Below are 21,345 nucleotides of genomic sequence, written 5' to 3'. Positions count from 1 at the left end.
TGTTTGGGACTTTTTTTGAGTGATTTCAACTTTACTACAGTCTAAACTTCTCACATTTATATCACCCCATATTAATGTGGCCAGTAAAACAGGTTAGGCTGAGCTTACCTGAAGAGCAGTGAAAGTAGGTTCCTCTTCATAAACTGAAACATGCCGGATTGTCACTCATTCTCCAGCCTCCCCCAAATTTAATCATAGCTTATTCCCATGACAGAGCGCTCCAACTTTCACTATCACAGTGGCCCAAGCCTGGGGGAATGAGGACTTCCCAACCACAGAGGGCCAAATCACCAGGATTCAAAGGCCCACAGATACTGAACAGCACTGCTACTCTGAAGCTGAGAAATTACACAAACAAATGAAAACTTATCAAAATGTTTATTAAATCAGATTAAAATTTAAGTTTAGCAACAAGAAATGTACTTGCTTTTGTACCTTATCATTCTTACTCAGACAGGAATGTAGGCAACTTGTGGCTGCAGAGTATCCTATCATGAAGAGACCATGAATTTGAATTTCAACAATGCCACAGTTCTCCATGGTCACAGGTCTAAGTGTAGGAAGTTCCCACACTACAATGCACTGTAAACTGAGTTTACTTAGGTGGAAAAAGATGGAAACCAATTGCCTCACTATATTAAGATTAATTACTAAGAAAATTAACAAATTAATTTCAGATTAGTATAAAAACTCGTTTAAACATAAACTGTTCATTCTTGCTTAAAGCACATTCTTAAAGTTACTGTATCTAACTAATATTTGCTAGAAGTTGCTATTTACATTCACAGTATTTGGCTGATGCTCTAATCCAGAGTGACTTCCCTCTGAATCAGGTTACACAAGAGAATGTAGTTAGGAGCCTTGCCCAAGGATTCTTACTGGTGTAGAGCGGTGCTTGCCTGGCCGCAAGGGAATTGAACCCCAGACTGTCACTGGGAAGGTGCTGTTGTGCTGTTGTTACTCATTTTAGTTGAACTTAGTTGTGTTTCTTTTCTTTACTTTAGATGTGAATAAATATTAGTATGATTAAAACTTGAGTCTGGAGAACTTTGGGCAAAGGTAAGTTGCCATAACCAAAAAAAAAGCTCTGCAGAAAATTGACTTCAAACCTCAAGCTGACCTAACTTTTCCATACACTCTGAATGCTTCTTAGCTTGGATGTGCAGTTCCAGGAATGGCCTTAAATTGTTGTAGAACCGTTACATTATGCAGAAGGTTCTTTAAACTTTAAACAGGCCCTTCACACTTGAGTTTTTAAATAACCATCAACTGAAGGGTTCTTCAGAGAACCAAATGGTCTCCTAACACATCAGCCCAAAAGAGCTCTCACCAACATCAGGTGTACTCGGGCAAGAGACGACCCCTGGTTTTAGGCCTGTGAGGTAACATGGAACTCCCACTTTAGATAGCACCTCTCTCCCTTTATCTGTCCTCTCTCTCTGTTTCTCTCTGTCTCTCTCTCTCTCTCTCTCTCCATATACACTACATGGAGAAAACTATGGGGACGCCTACTCATTCATTATTGCTTCTGAAATCAGGGGTATTAAAAAAGTAAGGAGTAACTGTCTCTACTGTTTAAGGAAGAAGGCTTTCTGCTAGATTTTGGAGGCGCATTGATGTAAGGATTTGATGTCAATGTCAACGTTAAGAGCATTAGTGAGGTCAGGATGTTGAATGATCACCACCCCATCTCATCCCCCTGAAGGGAGCACCATCATTCCAGAGAACACAGAATTGAGCCTCACCTCATCCCCAACTCATCCCAAAAGTACTGGCTGGAGCACCACCATCATTCCAGAAAACACTCTACTGCTCTACAACTCAATGTTGGGGGGTTTATACCCCCCTAGCCCACACCTGGGCATGGTGCGGATAGGTTCATGTTTATCTGCTGCAGAGAGTGATATTCTATTAGCAATACTACTGTACAGGGACTACACAAGCTGTGTGTCAGCAATGGGTGCAACGTAAAGTAGCTGAATGCATTCATGAGAGGGGGTGTCCACAAACATTTGGAAATATAGTGTATATCTCTGTTAACCAAAGTCCATCCTGAGTATTTCAGTTTTCTTATCAGACTTGTTGTGGAAGGTGGAGGGGAGCATGGGCAGGTTTAGGTCTGTGTCTCTGCGCTGGATAAACGTCCGTAACTGCACAGAGTTCCTTTTCCCCGTGTTTCCCGGGACACTAATGGACCCTCCTGTCACTCCGTTCCTCTTTTCCTTTGTGTGTCTCAGGCTCTTGATGACCAGAGCCTGCTGTCTTTGAGATGGAAACACTGGTGGCTTTGAACCGCTGACCAGAAAGGGGGAGGAGCCTGTGGCTGTCCCAGCGTGATGTTTAAGCCCCACCCAAGTTACTTTCCTAGGCGACACAGTTCCGTGACGCAGTCGTGGTAACGGGGAGGTTTGAGCTGTGGTTTCCATGGCGCTTAGGTGACGGACAGGGTGTGTCTTTTCCTCTATGGCCAACAGCAGGTCCTTAAAACGCTGCCCCGCTCTACTCTCCAAGTGCGTCCTTGGTGATACAGCCTTTTCTGAGTAGAACGTCTGCAGCTTCTCCAGCTTGTCGTCATGGTGATGTGTTAGGTCCTCTCGCGAATAGTTCTCAGAGTGTGTGACTCTAAGGTCGTGAGGTTTCTGTGGTGGTTTGGTGGTCTGGGAGTCCTTTTTAGTTTCTGCACTTACTGGAGCATCACAGGGGGTGGAGTCACACAACTTTGAGCCACTCCCTTCTCTGCAGGAGCATTTGGGGGGCGAGGCATGGACTAGCTCCCTCTCACCAAACACAGAGACTAAAACCCACACAAATACACATATAATGAATGAATAATAAGTACCTAGACATGTGAATAATAAGAGTGTTTAGAGGGATAACTGAGCAGTCAGAAGAGTGGACATCAAGAGTTACAGGCTTGAGCCTGTTTTATTACTGTATGTTTAGTAAAGTGCCATTACATTTAAGAAACAGTGACAACCAGAGATGGTAGAGTAGTCTAAAGCTATACTCAAATAAAATTACTGTAACTTTTGTGATATACTAGCCCAAGTAAAAGTATTATCCCAAAAACATCTTAAGAAGATGTGCAAGTACATGTACAGCTCAGAAAAACAGTTATATAGTTATATATATATAAACAAACACATACTTAAACAGAAGTATTATGATGATAAAATACTCAGGAAAGTACACATCCATCACATTACTTCCTGAGTACATGTAAAGTAAATGTAACTCACAGGAGTGGAAAGTACTTAAGTATTTGAGATTTAAGGCTATGATCACACAAACGGCTCAAACCTGAGTTTTAGTTTTTAAATGTGACCTATATCCAACTTTCGTCTGAACAGTTCACTCTGCTAAACTGATGTCGACTGAGGTCTCGGTTTTATCTTTGCCAGCATCAGGAGGTCCAGTGGCTGACAGCTGGGCTTATCACTAGGGAATGCGTTTGAGCTCGGTATAAAAAAGGCTATGTTAAGGCCACTTCTTTGGTTTGTGTCCTTTGCTTCTTTGAACTTTTAAGCTTTAAAGTTTTTTCTTTTCTTTTAACCCCTCAGTAGCGCCCCCTTGTGGTTGATTCAGCCATTGCTTTAGAAATTACGTCTTACATGGAGCTTTATATGAGCCATCTGATTTAGTTCGAACATCACCCTATATATTTATGAGGTGTGTTAAGTCCCTCACTTCTGTCGTCCTTTTTCCATTCTTCCCAGAGTGCATTTATACGTACAAGTCGCATGAATTCCGACCTGGCTGTTCAGACTGAATCACATTGCCACGTATCGGATTTTAATACCACATATGAAAGTGGCCTAAATCGTAATGTAAGTAAGTTACTTACTGTGTGGATTTGAGATTAGAACTTCACTCAAATAACTTTATATTACTTGTTACAAATCTTGTTACTGACTCAAATTTCTGTGAATTGGAATGTATTGGTTTTGTTAAACCATGCAGAGCTATTACTTACCTTTTAACATCACGGGAAACTACTTACTAGCCACATTTGGACCTACATTTTTATAAATTGTGAAATGCACTACATGATAAAATATCTAATTATATTATAGACTCATTAATTAATAGCTTCATTAAAAATCCTCCTCTGGGCCACTTTTATATCTATTACTTTAATTTTGGAAATACATTTAAATACATGTAGCTTTTAAGATAAAAATAAATTCTATGTAAGCAAACCTCTGACTGTGAAATTGAAAGTCTTTAGAGACGCTACCTTCAGGAAACAGCCCTTCTCTTGTCTCCATGCTAATTGCGAAGTTATCATCAATGAAGGTGTCCGCTAGTGGGGTGGATGGGGAAACTGCTCTGTTCCCCTCTGAGGTCGACTGCTTCTGTATGATGGCCTCCTCTGGTCTTCTCCTCCCACTCAGAGAATCTCTGTCCTGTGACTGGATGCGCTGAGTTTTACTGGACTGTCTGCGATTTCCTTCACTGGTAGTCACGTTCTGAGGAGACTTACAAAGAGATCATTTATGCACATAAACCCAGTAAAACAGTGGTGCCCAACCCTATCTAGCACACCTGGCCCAACTAATTAACTCATTACCAAGTCCTTACTAAGTTAAAATGGGTGTGACAAAGCAATGTATAGTGCCAGGCACTATACTTAGCAGGTGTCCAAATACTTTTGCCTTTTTTTCTTTTTAGTTTTTACTCTTTAAAATTTATCCCCTATCCTATTTATTGTTTAGTGTAATTTTCCTTTAGTTTAATACTGTAAATAATCTGTGTTCTGTGTTTTTGTTACTTGTCATACGTGTTGCTCTCACCAAGACAAATTCCTTGTATGTGTAACATACTTGGTGAAATAAAGAGATTCTGATTCTTTAAACATCCTTTACTAGATTACCTGCTGCTGACTCTTCGCTGGCGTGTTGTTCCTCTCGCTCCACACCGGCTTATTTTGGTTCCACTCACTGGTCTCCAGTCTCTGAAGGAAATGTGTCACAAATGATCTGAATATAAATCTGAAAGTGTGTGTGTGTGTGTGTGTGTGTGTGTGTGTGTGTGTGTTTGTGTGCACTGTAGATAGAGTAAGCTTGTTTTGGTATATTACCTTCATAGTCTTGGCTCCTTTCTGGTGCCTGATCAGTTTTTTCAGCAGTAGTTGGTAGGTAGCCAAGATGGCAGAGGGTTTGTTGTTGATCACAGTGTGGATGATGTCCGAAAGGCCGTAGCCAAGAGACTCGGTCATGTAGTTTAGCACTGATGAGTTCAGATCCTCAGGACGCAGTCTAAGCAAAGACATACAGTACATTTCCTACAACATACCCCAGAGTGCATACGGATACTTTGAAGACAGATTACTTTTTGTAAGTCTTGGTCAGTGAAATGCACCTGTTCTTGTAAGTCATAGTGTGTAGGGGCTTCTTGGCATAGCCCTCGTTAAGCCATTTCTCCTCCATGGCTGCTTTCACAGTAGGCCTTTTCAGTGGGTCTGGCTCCAACAGGGACAAAACAAACTGTACTGCACCTACAAACAGAGAATGAGCGATTAGTAGAATTTACAGCATTTTAATTTGATGTTAGTGAGGTCAGGATGTTGGAAGATCACAACCCTCCCTCATCCCTAACTCCCCAACCCCTCCCGAAAGTATTGAATAGAGTGCCATGCATCATTCCAGACAACACAGATCCACTGCTCCATAGCTCAATGCTGGGGGGCCTTGCATGAGGCATGGTGCCAATAGGTTTTGAATGCAAGGCGTGTAAGGGCGTGTACAAACATTCGGACATAGTGTATGTCTGATTGGAGCACATTAGACTCTATACAGATGACTGATGCATGCTAGCATGAAAACGTTGGTTGGAAAAGATGCTAATACAGTTAAACGACTGACGATTGACAAAGTAAGCTTGCCAACATGTGTGAGGCACCTGTGTTCCCTATTCATCAATATAATAATTAGACTAATCAATATCAATATCAATAATTAGACTAATCAGTAGCTTAATGTGCAATCTGGGGTGACTCAGGACATTTCTAGCCATTTTCTCATTTTCCAGAAGTTTCCATGACTGGAAAATTAGTCTACATTTACAGGGTTTCCAGATTTGACAAACTGCAAAGCCACTGAAGGTCTCCACGTGGTGTTTCTAATAAAATGGCCAACGTGTGTAGATATAATGAAGGAGTACCTACTGACCTTTCTCTCTCTCTTTCTCTCTCTCTTTCCCTCTCTAATGTCTACTGGCTTTAGCTGTCTTGCATCATGGCAGATCAGATTAAAGCGCCACACTCCTCTTTCTTACCACCGACGCCAGCCCAGGGGTGACCCAGGATCAGTGTGTCAGCTTGGCACTGCACATGAGGCTGTCTGTGTGTGTGTGAGAGAGTGTGTGGCCGGGCGAAGGTGTTGTTAGTGTCGGCAGACAGTGACGATCACATTTACCCATTCACTTAGGGTTCTACACCTGCACTCTGGGTGCAGACAAGGTCTGGTCTGTGAAAAACAGGCGTATCTGTTTACAGACATTTAAATGTCGGAGCAAATCTGACTGAATTCACGCCCAAAAGGAAAGCCTGGTATCTTTTCCAGAGCACCGTTAAGGCTTTGACGCGAAGGCCTGCTAAGAGTTCCTTTGTTCTTGTTGTTTTGTAGCATGGCTATCTATATTTCATGTGCTTCAGTGTTGTGCTGGAAAGACGTTCCTCATGGGCCGTTATGTAAAAGGTAGGGTGTGCGAGGGTGTGCCTGCATGATTGTGATTGCTAAATCTCCACTGTGACCTTATCAATATTTAATGCGCTGTATCAAATGATCAGATAATCACAGTGAAGAAGAACAGTTTGTAATGTACAGCTTCTCTCCACATCTTATCTCAGACACCCTCTCACTCTCTCAGTTTAGCCTGAGTGCATCTATATTTATTTAACTTTTTGAAGAATTTGTCAGTTGTTTTTTATATTGTGTTAAACAATGTCATGATAATTGAACCAATATAAATAAAAAAATAATTTGAAATATGTTTTTTACACTGACTTCCATTAAGAATGAGGTTTTTTCCTCCTCCTGTAAAGTTGCCATTTTGGAGATACAGGTTTTTTGAATGCCTTTGACAATGCACACAGTATAGAGATAAAAAAACATAAAAAAACATAAAAATCATAAGATCATCTCAGGTTTTTTTGCATTTAATTTAAACAGCCAGTTGTGCAAGTTGCAGTTTGAGTGAGAGAGGGAGAGAGAGGAGAAAGTGGAGGATTGGAGTTTTACTAGCAATACTCCTAACCACTACAGTTCCCACCATACCTTACGCAAATCCAGCGGCTTACAGGTTATAGTTTCTGGGTGACACACACGCTTGTGAAATGACCATATTTACCCTAATAGCACATGTGGCTGCATGCACCGAACCATGACCCCTTCACTGTGTCGGAAACAGCCCTGCTGGCTTCCTAAAATGCTAGTCCCTAATGCTAGTCCAGATTCTGCATTTAGTAAATGTATCAGCATCTATGTATCAGCAGGGCAGATATGCACCTGGAAAAGGTGGAATATTGGACCGACCTACAATTCCCATATTGGTGCATCCCTAATTCTTTTCATCTGCCAGTGTATATCATTAGTGATCCTTTCTGAAGATGAGTTCTGTCTACAGAGCTAACTGTAGTTACGTCCAATCACAGAGAGAAGTGATATTAAGAACTACACTATTAAAAATGAGTGATGCCATAGAAGAACCATGTTTTGTACCAGAGAGAATCATTTTTGTAAAAGAATTGTGAGTGTGAAGAACCTTTAAATGGGAAGGAATCTTTAGATCCACTTATTTAAGCCTCTACAATGTTCCTCTCACTCATCTCTTTTACAAGCATGTCTCTTTTTGGAACCAAAAGGGGTTCTTCTATGGCATAAATCAATAGACGCATTTAAGCACCTTTATTTGTAGACTGCACAGCTTTAAAAAATAGGTCAAATATATTAAATATCTAATGAAAATAGTATGAGTTGAGTTGAACACTTTTGGTTTCAAAAAGAACCATATTTGTGATAAAGATGTGTGAGTGTGAAGAACCTGTTAAAGATGTAAGGAGCCTTTTTCATTTGATTTAAAGGTTCTTGGGGTTAAAGGTTAATGGTTCCTTTTGGATAACCTTTTGTAGCCCCTTTATTTTTAAGAGTGTGAGGCGAGTTCTGCTGTGTGTATTACCTTTACTGATGTCAGAGGGAATAGTGCTGATTTCGCCATTGACCATTTTTTGATGAAGCTGTTTAATGTTGAAGGGCTCCACCGTGAAGGGTAGTGTGCCGGTCAGCATAGCAAACATACTGACTCCCCTACACCCACACACACACACAATTAATAATTTACATAATTATTATATTATATTGTACCTAATAACACGCTTCCATTTTAACTGCATTTAAAAACTGCACATTAAGACACACAGCTTGATTCTTAGTTCCTTAATGCTTAAATTTGCAGTGGCTAGTACCTATCAAAACAGCAAAGGAAGAACAGCTGGGTCAACTGGTGATATTACATGTATACCACAGTCTATACCCTAAACACTATATAGTCACACTTTTGTAGAGAGAAACTAGCAGCGACTGACTGATGTTAAACATGCACAGTTTCTGCACTGTGTTTATTTTGCTAATATACTGCTAATGTTTACATTATTTTTATTTATGTCACTCTCTGTCCCTACAAACAAACACACACACACACACACACACACACACTTATGATTTGTACTCACACAGACCATACATCCACTTTAGGGCCATACTTTCTGTGTGCCAGTAGCTCAGGGGCAGCATATGCTGGGCTTCCACACTGAGTGTTCAGCAGCTCCGGAGAGAGAGAGTCCACCTTCAGAGTGTTGCTCAGACCAAAGTCTGTCACATATACACACATAAAACACACACACACACACACACACACACAAACACATCATGTTAGGTGTTGCTGCCGCTGTTAGGTGTTCAGAATGGCTCATCAAACTGCATGCACTAATTACATTTTTTGACAGGTTGGTGGTTGTAATGTTATTTGTAGATAAATATTATATCTATATTAATAATTGGACCAACAAGCAATAATATGATACCTCATTCCATTCAAAATAATAGAAACTTAAGACCCCTTAAGACCTAAATTGGTGTCTAGTGTCTCTGTCCTGCTGACATGATGCTGCCACCCCCATGTTTTACTGTTGGTATGGTGTTTGTAGAGGAATCTACGGTATTTGGTTTGTATGTTTTGTATGTATTATGGTTTTGAATGTTGACCAAAACACTCTTACAATCACAAAATTATATCCGCTTTCTTTCAAGCGAACATCCCATTCAGGCCAGTTGTATGTAGGTGAATGACAAGTGTACTCTGGTGAAGTCCTCTGGTATAGCACCTTTAAAGTAAATACTAGCCTCTCTTTTCCAGGCAGTGCCTGGGCGGTTCAATGCAGCTTCCATTTTCTTACAATTGATCCAACTGTACTCTATCAGTGCTCAACAGCTTTTCCTGTCTTGTGCATGTCTTCTTTGGTCTTCAATTTTACAGCTTTCCTTCAAATTCACAGTCTCACTAATGGGACTTGAATTATGGTGGTCTTCTATACAGCAACATCCAAAACAAAGCCCTCGAACAACTGTCTTAGACCTATACACACAAAAACACACACTCACCAACAATCTTAATGTTGTTATGTTCATCTAGAAGGAAGTTCTCAATCTTTAGATCCCTGAAAAAGCAAAAAGGAAAACACAGTTAACTGACCTTCTATACACTATGTACTTGACACGAAGAGCACTGATTATCTGGTTATGTTGGTATCTGCCAAGGGGTGGAATCTACATATTAGGCAGCAATGAACAGTCAGTTCTTGAAAGAGATGCGAAGGAAATAAAGATGTGAGGCACTCTGGCAAGGATCAAACTGTGATTGCAAGACAACTGGGTCTGAGCATCTCCAAAACATCAAGCAGGTCTTGTGGGGAGTTTGCGCTACATGCAGTGGTAAGGATCTACCAAAAGTGGTCCAAGAAAGGACAAGAGGGGAACCAGCGACAGGGTCAAGGGCACCTAAGACTCACTGATGCCGTCCATGGAGGCCCCCCACTTCAGGACTTAAAGGATCTCCTGCTAACGTCATGGTGTCAGATCGCACAGGACACCTTCAGAGGTCTTGTGGAGTCCTTGCCACAACTGGTCAGATCTATTGTGGCAGTACATGGGGGACCTACTCAATATTAGACGGTTTTTAATATTGTGGCTAAAACCATCTGCACAATGTTTTATAAATAAAACAAATACTCCATACATACATATCTGTTTGTTTCTATTTTTAAAGACATTGGGCCAATGTCTTAGAACATACTGGGTGGCTTTCTCACCCCTCCCAAACCACATGCACACATACATGCTCTGTCAAAAGAATTTTAAAAGAAAAAAATCAGTTGAAAATTATATTTGAAATTTAGTCATACTTTGCATTATGAGGGGCTTAATACAACTATTTTAGTCTACATCATGATTCTACATCATTGTGAGTGTGTGTGGGAGAGAGAGTGTGAGAGTGTGTGGGTAAGAATGAGTTTACATAGGTTAGCAAACGTGGTTAAGGCTTTATCAGTGTCAAATCGACCAGCCTTTGGTTTACCCTCAACATACACCACTGTTACTATGGAGGACATCTGTGTACTGACCTGTCCTGCAGTGTGACTGGAACTTTCCCTTCATTCTGATGGATTTTCAGCCAAAAATGCAGTGTGTGTACGTATGTGTGTGTGTGTGTGTTTGTGTATGTGCACACACTTTGGTCAGAAGAGTTTCCTTATAGAACCAGGGACTCTCCGTCTCATTAAAGAGAGAGTGAGTGTGTATCTGATTTTTGCATTAAAGGCTTCATCGTGGGACTCCATTAGTGCGGAAGTGTGTGAATGATGTGTTAACCATAGCGGCAGAGAGTGATGAGGTCATCGAGAAGCTCAAAGTATTCCCACTCTGGCGCCCTGTGGAGCTCTTCTGCAAAAGCCAACAGCCTCATGCCCACACACACACTCATGCACATACACATTGCAGACAGAGTTCACACACACACACACACACTCACATATGCAGCACACTGCAAGACCTTACACTGTAGTTACTCCTTTTTCTCCTCTTTTTGTCTTCATCTAGTTTCTTATGAGTTCTTCACTCCTATTCTGTTATTCACTCCTATTTCATCACTCTCTGGTCTTTTTAATGCTGTTTGTTGAGGTTTTGTGACAATTTCTTACCCACTATCTATCCCATCAACCCCACTATCTAAGGTGACTATTACAGGACCACCACTGATCAAATATTATTCAGTACCTACTGAATCATTTACAACTGTTTTTGAATCATTTATTGTAGATGCAGAATAATTTACGACTGACTCATTTATAGTGCATATAGTATTATAACTGGTTGGTATGGTGCAACAGATAACACCACTACCTGCCAGTGAGCTCCCACACCATGTGGGCAACTGGGATTCGATTCCTGATCTGGGTGACTATGCTGTGCTACACCAATAAGAGTTCTTGGGCAAAACTCTGAACACTACATTTGCCCACCTCTGTAATATGAGAAATCTTATAAGTCGCTCAGGATAAGAGCGTCAGCTACATGCCGTGAATGTAAATGTAAATTTATAGTAGTAACTGAATCATTTATAGTAAATACAGAATAATTAATATGAATGATTAATATAATGAATGATTAATAAGTTACAGAATAATTTCTGACGGACTCCTTTATAGTGGATACAGAATTATTTTAATAGACACTGAATAACAGTATAACATATACTGTAGCAGTACTAGGGGCAGTGAGCACACACACACACAGAGTGCTGGGCAGCCAACTCCAGCACACGGGGAGCAGAGAAGGTGAAGGGCCTTGCTCAAGGGCCCAACAGTGGTAGCTTGCCGAGCCCAAGTATTGAACCCACAACCTTGTCAGCAATAGCTTGGAGCTCTAACTGTTGAGCCACCACTGCTCCACTTTTATTGAATAATATGTCTTCAAATTAAAACTTGAAATAAGCCTAGAGATCAAGGAGTTAATAAAGGGTTAGAAGGTGTCTAATACAAACTGTGCATGAAAAGGATGAGCCATAATGTCTGTATTTCAACAAGGTTCCTTTAAACTGATGGGTGGAAAACAGGGCAACTGACAAATGAGCTGCAGATGGAACAGCTACAGTCGGGATTTAAAAACCTACAGTTTGCACTTACACAGGCCAATAAGTGTTGATTCACAGTGGAATTATCTGGCAACTCGGTACGTTGTTCACGTTGTGAATTGAGACATCTGTCTTGTGCATGTTCATATGTGTATGCATCAGACATTACCTGTGCACTATGCCGTGTGTGTGCAGATGGTCGACGGCGGACAGTATCTGGCGTGTGTATCTGCGGACCTCTCTCTCCTCCAGGCGTTTGCGATCGCAAATGCGGTCCATCAGGTCCCCCCCAGAGCACAGCTCCATGGCCATATAGTAACAGTTCTCAGTCTCCAGCGTCTCCAGCAGCAGTACAATGTTGGGATGACGGATCATCTGGTGGATTCTCGGCTCACGCTTCATATTCTTCAACACGTACGAGTCCTGCCGTGCCTTTTTCTTATCGATCACTTTAATCGCCACCTGAAAGACAAAAAGACAAAAAGACAAGCAAGAAGATAAGCTGTGTGTATGTCTGAATTGTCTGACATACATACAAGAGAATACACTGTCCATGAGAACCTTGTCTTCTTCCAGAGTGATCAAGTCCATGCAGATGGAGTGTGTTGACTAGCTGATGGAGAGAGATGAATACTGAGCTTTCAGTAAACAGCATTCTGACAAAAGTGGCCTGTTGTCCAGGTGTGATAAGGCCAGGTGGTGGTGAAGGATAGGGCAACAATGGAGTGGTTGTGGTTTTATGCTTACTGGTGAAGGTCCAGTGTTGATTGTATGGAGCCCTTCACATGAGCCCTGACCAACCAGTCAAAGCACTTAGGCTTAGTGCAATAATGTGGTAGCCATTAAGACATGACTGAGAACTTGTTTGGCCCTGGAATGATGGTGGCTGATTTGAAGCAGATCGGCATCCTAGACCCTGGAAATGTTGAAGTCCTTGAAGACATCAGCTAGCTGGTGGTGGAGTACTGTTAGGCCTGGCAGTGGTACCAAAGTCAAATTAGGACCATTTCAAATTACTCTGAATAAAGACCAAAGCTGAGGGACTTCACATCACAGCGGAGGAGTTTGAAGAAGCCTTGGGCTCAGAGACTTTACATCATGTCTCATGTAAGACCCCTGTTGTGAGGTCCTTACATCATGGTCTAAGGACCTCACAACAAGTGTATTAAATGTGTAGACCTTGATATTGTACCTAATGTAGGAAAACCTTCTCATCATTCTCAAACAGCCAGTTGTCCTGAAACTTCTGAGAGGCAAAGGTAACCCCTTCTGATTTAGGCTCTTTATTGTGGAAGAGCTTCTTGTAAGTTCTGCACTTGTAGCCCTTAGGAGCTGTCTGGAGTATGTGGCAAGCCTGTGGGAATACACAGCCTTATAAATGAGCCAAGGGGCCCAGCACAGAACAAACTGAGCCCTTCCGGCATCTGTGAGTTCAACTGGCACTTCCAGCATTAAACAGCCATGAATCCACAATGTTGCTATACATCTGTGTTGCTATAGGTATGCAATATTAATGAAGGGTGATGGGCAGTTAAGGGCAGGGGGTAAAGACCCAAAGGCCAGAGAGGGAACTGATGTGCATGCTCTTCAATCAAACTCTTGGTCATTGCTATAGCAACGTAAACAGAGCGGTCAGAGAGGGCTCAGTGACCCATGCTAGATATGTGCGTGCACACACACAAGGATATATTGACCAGATTCAGTGACCCATAAAATAGCTGATCACCAAGGTGAGGTGAGACAGCATGAGGGAAAACATGTAAAGGACATAGCATACAAATTCATGCTAAATGTTTTACACACTCACACACACTCATTGGGCAGTAGTATGCATGAGAGGTGTTCTTAACCCCTTAACGCAGCAAGGCTCATCACACACTAATGTGTATTACTCAGTACATACAGGGACCACTGCACAAACTGGTGGGGCTGTTCTTTAGTAAGTGTTTGTCAAAGTTTGTAATAACACTTTGGGTCCGCTGGCGGTCCGCAGGCTGTTTAAGGGGTTAACTGACACTGTATATTTTGTGTAGATAAAGATATCCATTATCAGCTTTAGACACTGTGTAAAAAGTTGAGGAATACTGGAAAACCACTAGTGCGGGAAATCACTTACTTTATCACAATAAACCAAACTGGGTTAACTGGTTAAATGATAGAAAACACATTAAAAGTAAACCAGTTTGTGTGAACCATAGTCTAGTCTACCTCTGGCTAGTTTAACCAGACCCCCATCTCCCACCACCTCAATCCACTGCAATGCATAAAATAATGAGCCCTCAGAAGTCTAGACTGACCACAAGGTACAGTGTAATTACAGTGGCTGAGTGCCATCAACAGAGTCACTGCTTGGTCATTCGATCTTCCAGTTGGCCACAAATCTTCTTTACTGACCCTTACTCTGCCACACATTGATGGACTCAGAGTTGAATTTCACATTAAATTATATTTGTCAGAAATCCTTAATTTGCATCTAAACATCTAAATAAATACATAAATAATACACTCAGTCTCATGACTGAATCTGAAGAGTTTGAGGAATTTAAGCTGCAACACTTAAGAAATCTGCTGCCTTTCACAGCGTCGGTACGGTCTTGCGTTATTAATGCTTTGTGTATCAGCCATGAGGGTAGACAGAGTGTGTCTCGCCGTAAACTGAGAGACACACAGCATGAAATATGGATGACAGCTCTTCAACATAGCGATGAGTGGCACATCATGATGTGTGATGCTGCTGCTCTGATTGACAGGACTGTGTGTGTATGCTTTTTACTGTTTGTTAGCAATACTGTATTTCCCCCCAATTACCCAACCCACTCATCAGTAATTTTTCCCATCACATGCGATTCCCCACACTGGAAAGTGGAGGACAGACACATGCATTCTCCAACACATGCAGAACCACCAACCACCTCTTTTCAAACTGCCACCAATGCAACTGGCAACCCATGTCCTAGGAGGATTTGATGTGGGGGAAAAGTGCACCAATTGTGTATTCTCTGGCTCTGGCTGCTGATGACACCAGCGATCCACAGGTCACAGCGGCAGTGCCTTAGTCCGCTGGACTGCTCAGAGCCCCATTTTAACAGCAATAGCTGCAACCAAAGGCCTTCCAGCATGCACTGTGTATTTCAGGTCCTGCCACAAGATTTCAGTAGTGTTTAGGTCAAGGTTTTGATTGGGCAATTGATTGATTGGGCAATTGCAAATGTAATAATACCATTTTGTACCATTGATCAATAGCCTGGCTTCTGTGGTTTGGATCATTGTCTGGTTGCATGACCCAACTGCACTTCAGCTTTCACACATCACAATTTTTGTGACATCTAAACAAAACAATCAAATCAAAGCAAGTTTCTATATTTGGACTACTTGGATTGGGATTTGAGTGTGTGTGTGTGTGTGTGTGTGTGTGTGTGTGTGTGTCTCACCTTCTCCCCCGTGCTAATGTGCATTCCTTCCATCACTTTGGCGAAGGAGCCTTTGTTGATCATCTTGCCCACCAGGTAGCTACCCACACGCTTGGTGTGTGGAAAGTTTCTGACCAGATCTCTGGGCACCTTCCCCAAACAGGGGGGCACTGACTGCTCCAGCTCCCCCGAGTCCAACATCATGCTGTCCAGAGAGGTCTTGACTGCAGTTGGCATGGTGCCAACCTTTAAAAAACAGTGTGTTGATCAATGACACGCTTTTCTACGCTGTGGCTATTTTAACACATTTCGTGTCAGACGACAAGAGCTCAGCATATCTCTGACACACACTGTGTCATTACACCGCATCCTAACACACTAACACGCAGGCTGTCTTCCAAGTCTAACACTAAACGTCTTGTTCATAAGTGGACACACAGATGAGCTAAAAAATGTACACACTCTGTGTTGCCTTTAACCCATCTGTTAAAAGGTGCACCTGCACCTTTCACTTCCCAGCTACTGAAGGTGGTAAAACAGATGGAGGGATGGAGGAAAAGGAGGACAACAGACTGGACAGGTAAGAATGTCCTGGTGTCCCTCGTTTGTCTTCCTTCATTTCTCCTCTGATGTCACAAATCCAGTTCAATATTCGCTGTTGAGTCCTTCAGAAATGTCCAACATAGTCCTTCAGGATGAAGTTTCCTCCACGTGTTTTTCCTCAGTGTGTGGTCCTCTCCCACTCTCCCTCTCCCTCTCTCCCTCTCCCTCTCTCTCTCTCTCTCTAGGGGAAGGCTTCACTGTCAGTCCGGTTGGTTCGTGCACCCCTCATGTGCTTGTGTGCATGAGTGAGTGAGTGTGTGTGTGTGTGTGTGTGTGTTTGTGTGTGTCTGTGTGTGGTGGATAATTAACTGTATCTGGTCTCAGGTTAGTGCAGTCAGCCTAGAGTGCAGACAGGATATACTACACCATAATAACCCTCACCAACTCACTCACACACACTCACTCTCACACACAAACACACACACATATATATTCATAATGCTCCACATGTAATCCACCAACCCTTTAACAGTCCTGGATCCTCATTTTTTAACTTTTTTAGTCATTTAGTGTAAAATGCTCTTCTATGAGGCTTAGCTATGATGGCTGTTTACCCTAACTGGGCAACTCAACCGAGTGGTCACACATGCTTTGCGATAACACAGAGGTACATTTTATTGCCAGGTTTCTACCATTCAACAAAAATATAATTGTTAGAATTGTAAAAAAAACCCACAAAAAATTCATCATTATTTGTACGTCAATGTTTTGTGTAGCTTGTTAAAGTTTTAAGAGACGCATCAAGCGAATACACGTGTTATCTATTAGCTTTTAGGCAAGGAGATGACACCCAGTGGATAAAATGTGTTTTTCTGACATTTTATTACAGCAGTTTAATCTGTTTGGTCTACCATGCAATGTCTGTTAAAGGATTATTGTCCATATGTAAAAATGTAATAAATACACTTTGCATGCAAAGGTTTGGGCACATGTGGTCAAATTACATGTATTGTTGATTTTCTAAGCAAAACTAAGTGAAAAGGAATTGCCAGCATACAATACTAGCCGAACAATAATATTTATTCAGTTTTCTCCAATGTGATTCAAACATCCCAATGAAATACCAGCAACTTATCATCTGTTTTAACCTACCTCAGTATGAAAGTGTGTGAGTCTTTGTGAAATCAAATTCAGTTTGGCCACATGAGAATACTGATTTTTAAGGCAAAAAATTTGAAACTTGCTTGAGAAGTATAAAAACTAGAAATTATAACATTATATATATGAGCTCAGACGTTTGCCTTTGCAGTAGCAAGTTACCAACTTGCCAACACTATGTGGACAAAAGTATTGAGACGCCTGCTCATTCATTGTTTCTTCTGAAATCCAGGGTATTAAAAAATTATATATAGCATTTCTTGGAGTAACTGTCTCTACTGTCCTGGGAAGGCTTTCTACTAGACTTTGAAGCATTGCTGTGAGGATTTGATTGCATTCAGCAACAAAAGTGTTAGTGAGGTCAGAATGTTGGATGATCACCAACCCACCTCATCCCCAACTCCCCAACAAGTATTGGGTAGAGCACAAACCATCATTTCAATCCTGGGGGCTTTATATCTCTTTGGCATTAGGCATCATAGGTTCATGTTTATCTGTTTCAGAGAGTCCTATTTTATTGGCAGTACTTCCCTACAGGGACTAGACAAGCTGTGTGTGTATTTGCACATCAGTGTCAGAACCTGAAAGCATTATTTCAACTTACAATTCATTCAACCAAATAAACAAATTACGTTACCATCATTAGGGTAAAGCCTTACCATTTTTGTTGAGGAAACCTGCTTAAACTGCTGCCCATATGATAGGCTAACCTGGACATTAGCACACATAATTCCAAAGCTATCACAGAACAGAGACATTAAAAAATGACCACGAGGCAAAAAGGGACATTTTAAAAAGTGGAGAAGACATGTTCCCATTATCTCCATTCTAAATGATGCTTATACACACACACACACTCTCGCACCCACTGTCAGAGACAGCTGGTACAATCCTTTACATTCTGATAAAAATCTTTACCTCCCCCTCAACTTTCACCTTCTCTCTTGCACTCTCTCTCACTCTCTCTCTCTCTCAGTTGGATTAAACACCCTTTGAAGTTGATCTCTCCAGGCCTGATGAGCAGAATTTTTACATTTTTATGATTTTTGATGGGAGTTTTTGTCAGTGGTCACTACCTTTCACTGGGCAATGTGGCCAACAACAGCAACACACACTCTTTCATCTCGGCTTCCAGCAATGTAAAACCATTCTAATGACAAAAAGCAAACACAGTCCAGCTCTTCATATCAAGATCAAGAAATTAAGATGAAGTATAAAAACAAAAGTGTAATAAAAATATTAATTTAAATGTACAGTATATTGTCTGTATATTAAAGGGTCTGTGTGTGCGTCCACACGTCAGTCCCTCAATCTCATAACTACAGATTGTACACAATCATAGCAGCTACTGACTGATTTCTACTTATTGAATAATAAACTATAAAGGGGTTGTTCAGTGAAAATCAAGTGAACATGATTTCCCTTTTACCGCTTATGCAGGCAATCAGACAAGAATTGTTTACGACAAGAGATGCTAGGTTAATGTTGCTAACAAATATTGGTCACTAATATCATCTCACAAAAAACATAATTTAGTTGCTTGAAAAATCAATCCAGCTCAGCGGTCTAATGTCAGGGGAAGTCGTGGTCTAATGGTTAGAGAAGTAGGCTTGAGACCAGAAGGTCGCTGGTTCAAATACTACTGGCATGCAAGAATTGGGGTGGGGGGAGAGTAAAGGCTGTCTCATCCTCTGGCTAAAGTGCCCTTGAGCAAGGCACCTAACCTGCAACTGTTTCCTGGGCCTGTTGGTTGGCAGGAGTTGGCTGCCCACTGCTCCAGGGGTGTGTGTGCTCACTGCCCCAGTACACTAGTAGGTGTGTTTTTACCCCCACGGATGGGCTAAATGCGGCGGACAGATATGTACATTGTACAGCAACAAATCCTTGCACCTTTACCTTAATGTGCTATTGGCCTGGTAAGTTGGAATCCTGAGCCATGCTGCTTTGCCATCAGCAGCCAAGAGTGCACAATTGACTGTTCATGCTCATTCATAGTTTATTCAGATTTCAGATTTTGTTGCATTCAGCAACTAGAGGATTAGTGAGGTCAGAATGTTCAAAGATCACCTTATCCCCAATTCCCCAACTCCCAAAAGTATGGGACGGAAAATCAGCCTTCATTTAAGAGAACACAGTTCCTCTGCTCCACAGCTCAATGCTGGGGGGGCTTTATACCCCTCTAGCCCACGCTAAATGTGTTTATTAGAAAGGATGTCCACAAACATCTGGACAGATAGTGTAGATAGGCCTAATATTAATTGGCTGTTCTGAGGCAGAGAGCCCCTGAGACCAACAACAGGAGATGCATTTTGTCATGAGGGCGTGGCTTAAAATGTTTTATTTGACATATGACTGTGTCTGTATGTTGGGGGAGAGGGGGGCGTGGTCATGTTCCTGTTTCCTCACCAATCATTCACTCAATCCATTCAGCTGCTGGGAATACAGAGGAGCAGAGGGATGCAATCTGAGCTTCAGATACTACAACACACGCACACACACACACACACACACACACACACACACACACATACATAGTATGTTTTTTATATACACACGTTGTTATTTTTTTACATGCAGGAGCTCAACTATGATCTGGCATTTTCTATGCTGTGTGTATACGTGTGTGTGTGTGTGTGTGTGTGTGTGTGTGTGTGTGTGTATGGGGGCCTCAGCTTCATCAAACTTTTATATCCATGGTTCAAAGCAGTGAAGGAAGGAGAGCCAGAATACACATACACACACACACACACACACACACACACATAGCAAAAAAGTCTTGCGTTCATCCGCAAAAATGTGTTCCAGCCCGGAGGCTTTGGCGTAACACCATGCGGTCAAATTAATAGCCCTGAAAACCCCTGGTCCGCTTCCTGCTCTGTAAGAAACGAATCCCCAGCAATCCATTAAGGCATATTTTAACACCAAATAACTTCATAAAACCCCTCCGGACCCCCTCCGCACAGACACAGTCGCGTGATAATCTTTACGAGGCGCTTGCAGAGTAAAGTCGTACATCTGCAGGATTATCTCCATTCAACAAACACCTCTATTGCAAAGGTCATTTATGATGGTTCTGTGACTTTCGCTCTGCATCAGCTGCGCTCAGGTACAGTCCACAAGTAAAGCAGCTCTTTCAGCAGGGTCTGGAAGACAGGTATACGTCTTCTGAGAAGTTCAAGTGTTGACACACACCTATCAGCATCAGGTCCCAGGCCTATTTATGTTGCATCACTAATCCCTGGCTTCTTACTACACTCTTAAAAATAAAGGTGCTAAAGGGGGTTCTTTCAGCAATGCCACAGAAAAACCTTGTTTAGTTCCCTTAAGGAACCATGTTCGGATAAGATTTGTGTAAATCTGATGAACCTTTACATCACAGATGTCTTCGTGGTTCTTCTATGGCATCTCTCAAAGAACCCTTTATAGCACCTTTGTTTTTAGGTAGTGATGTCCCAATCCGATCAAGCAGAACAGGATCGGCGCCGATCCAGGCATATTTGAATGGATCAGATATTGGCTATGTTAATCCCAATCCAGTTCCAAGTCTGTGTTTTAACCAGTGTTCAGAGCGCCATCTGGTGTCCTGAAGACGCCATTAAGAGACATATTGTCCTGCTGGCTTCAGTAAGAGCTGAGTGTCTGTTTAGTGTGGAACCATTTTACTATCACTGAAACTCTCCGTTTTACCAGCAGGAGAACCGCACATTCACCCACCATAAACCAGTTATTTCACATCAGTAGACCAACAACAACAGGAAGTAATTCAAATGCAGTGTTGTAAAGGAGCTGGGAGCTGATTGGTCAGAAAGGAGAGTCAGACTGGATTATGATATTAAACACTATTAAACCATCATTTTAAGTAAGTCTCTACTAAACTAAACCAATAGAAATTGATACTAACAATAAAGGGATTTTACTGAACAGATTAATCAGGAGCTCATCTGATCTAAACTGCGTGGCTGTGAAAACAGCCTATGGGTATTTTATTACCAAAGAATAGCCCCACCAGTTTGTACAGAACCCCCTTTAGTGACTGAGTAATACACCC

General features: G+C 41.7%; 1 protein-coding gene across 1 annotated transcript; it reads right to left on the bottom strand.

Annotated features, from left to right (window-relative positions):
* Positions 1 to 2,000: 2,000 nt before the first annotated feature.
* Positions 2,001 to 15,833, bottom strand: LOC140577357 (uncharacterized). The gene is made up of 10 exons (XM_072697294.1): positions 15,618 to 15,833; positions 12,356 to 12,648; positions 9,660 to 9,715; positions 8,732 to 8,870; positions 8,179 to 8,306; positions 5,362 to 5,497; positions 5,081 to 5,258; positions 4,874 to 4,954; positions 4,238 to 4,478; positions 2,001 to 2,794 (listed from the first exon to the last, which is right to left on the bottom strand). The coding sequence occupies exons 1-10, from the start codon at positions 15,831 to 15,833 to the stop codon at positions 2,037 to 2,039; spliced, it is 2,226 nt and encodes a 741-aa protein (XP_072553395.1). The 3' UTR covers positions 2,001 to 2,036.
* Positions 15,834 to 21,345: the final 5,512 nt, after the last annotated feature.

This window comes from Salminus brasiliensis, chromosome 14, assembly GCF_030463535.1.
Source record: "Salminus brasiliensis chromosome 14, fSalBra1.hap2, whole genome shotgun sequence".
Classification (NCBI taxonomy): domain Eukaryota; kingdom Metazoa; phylum Chordata; class Actinopteri; order Characiformes; family Bryconidae; genus Salminus; species Salminus brasiliensis.
This window is presented reverse-complemented; position numbering and strand designations above follow the sequence as displayed.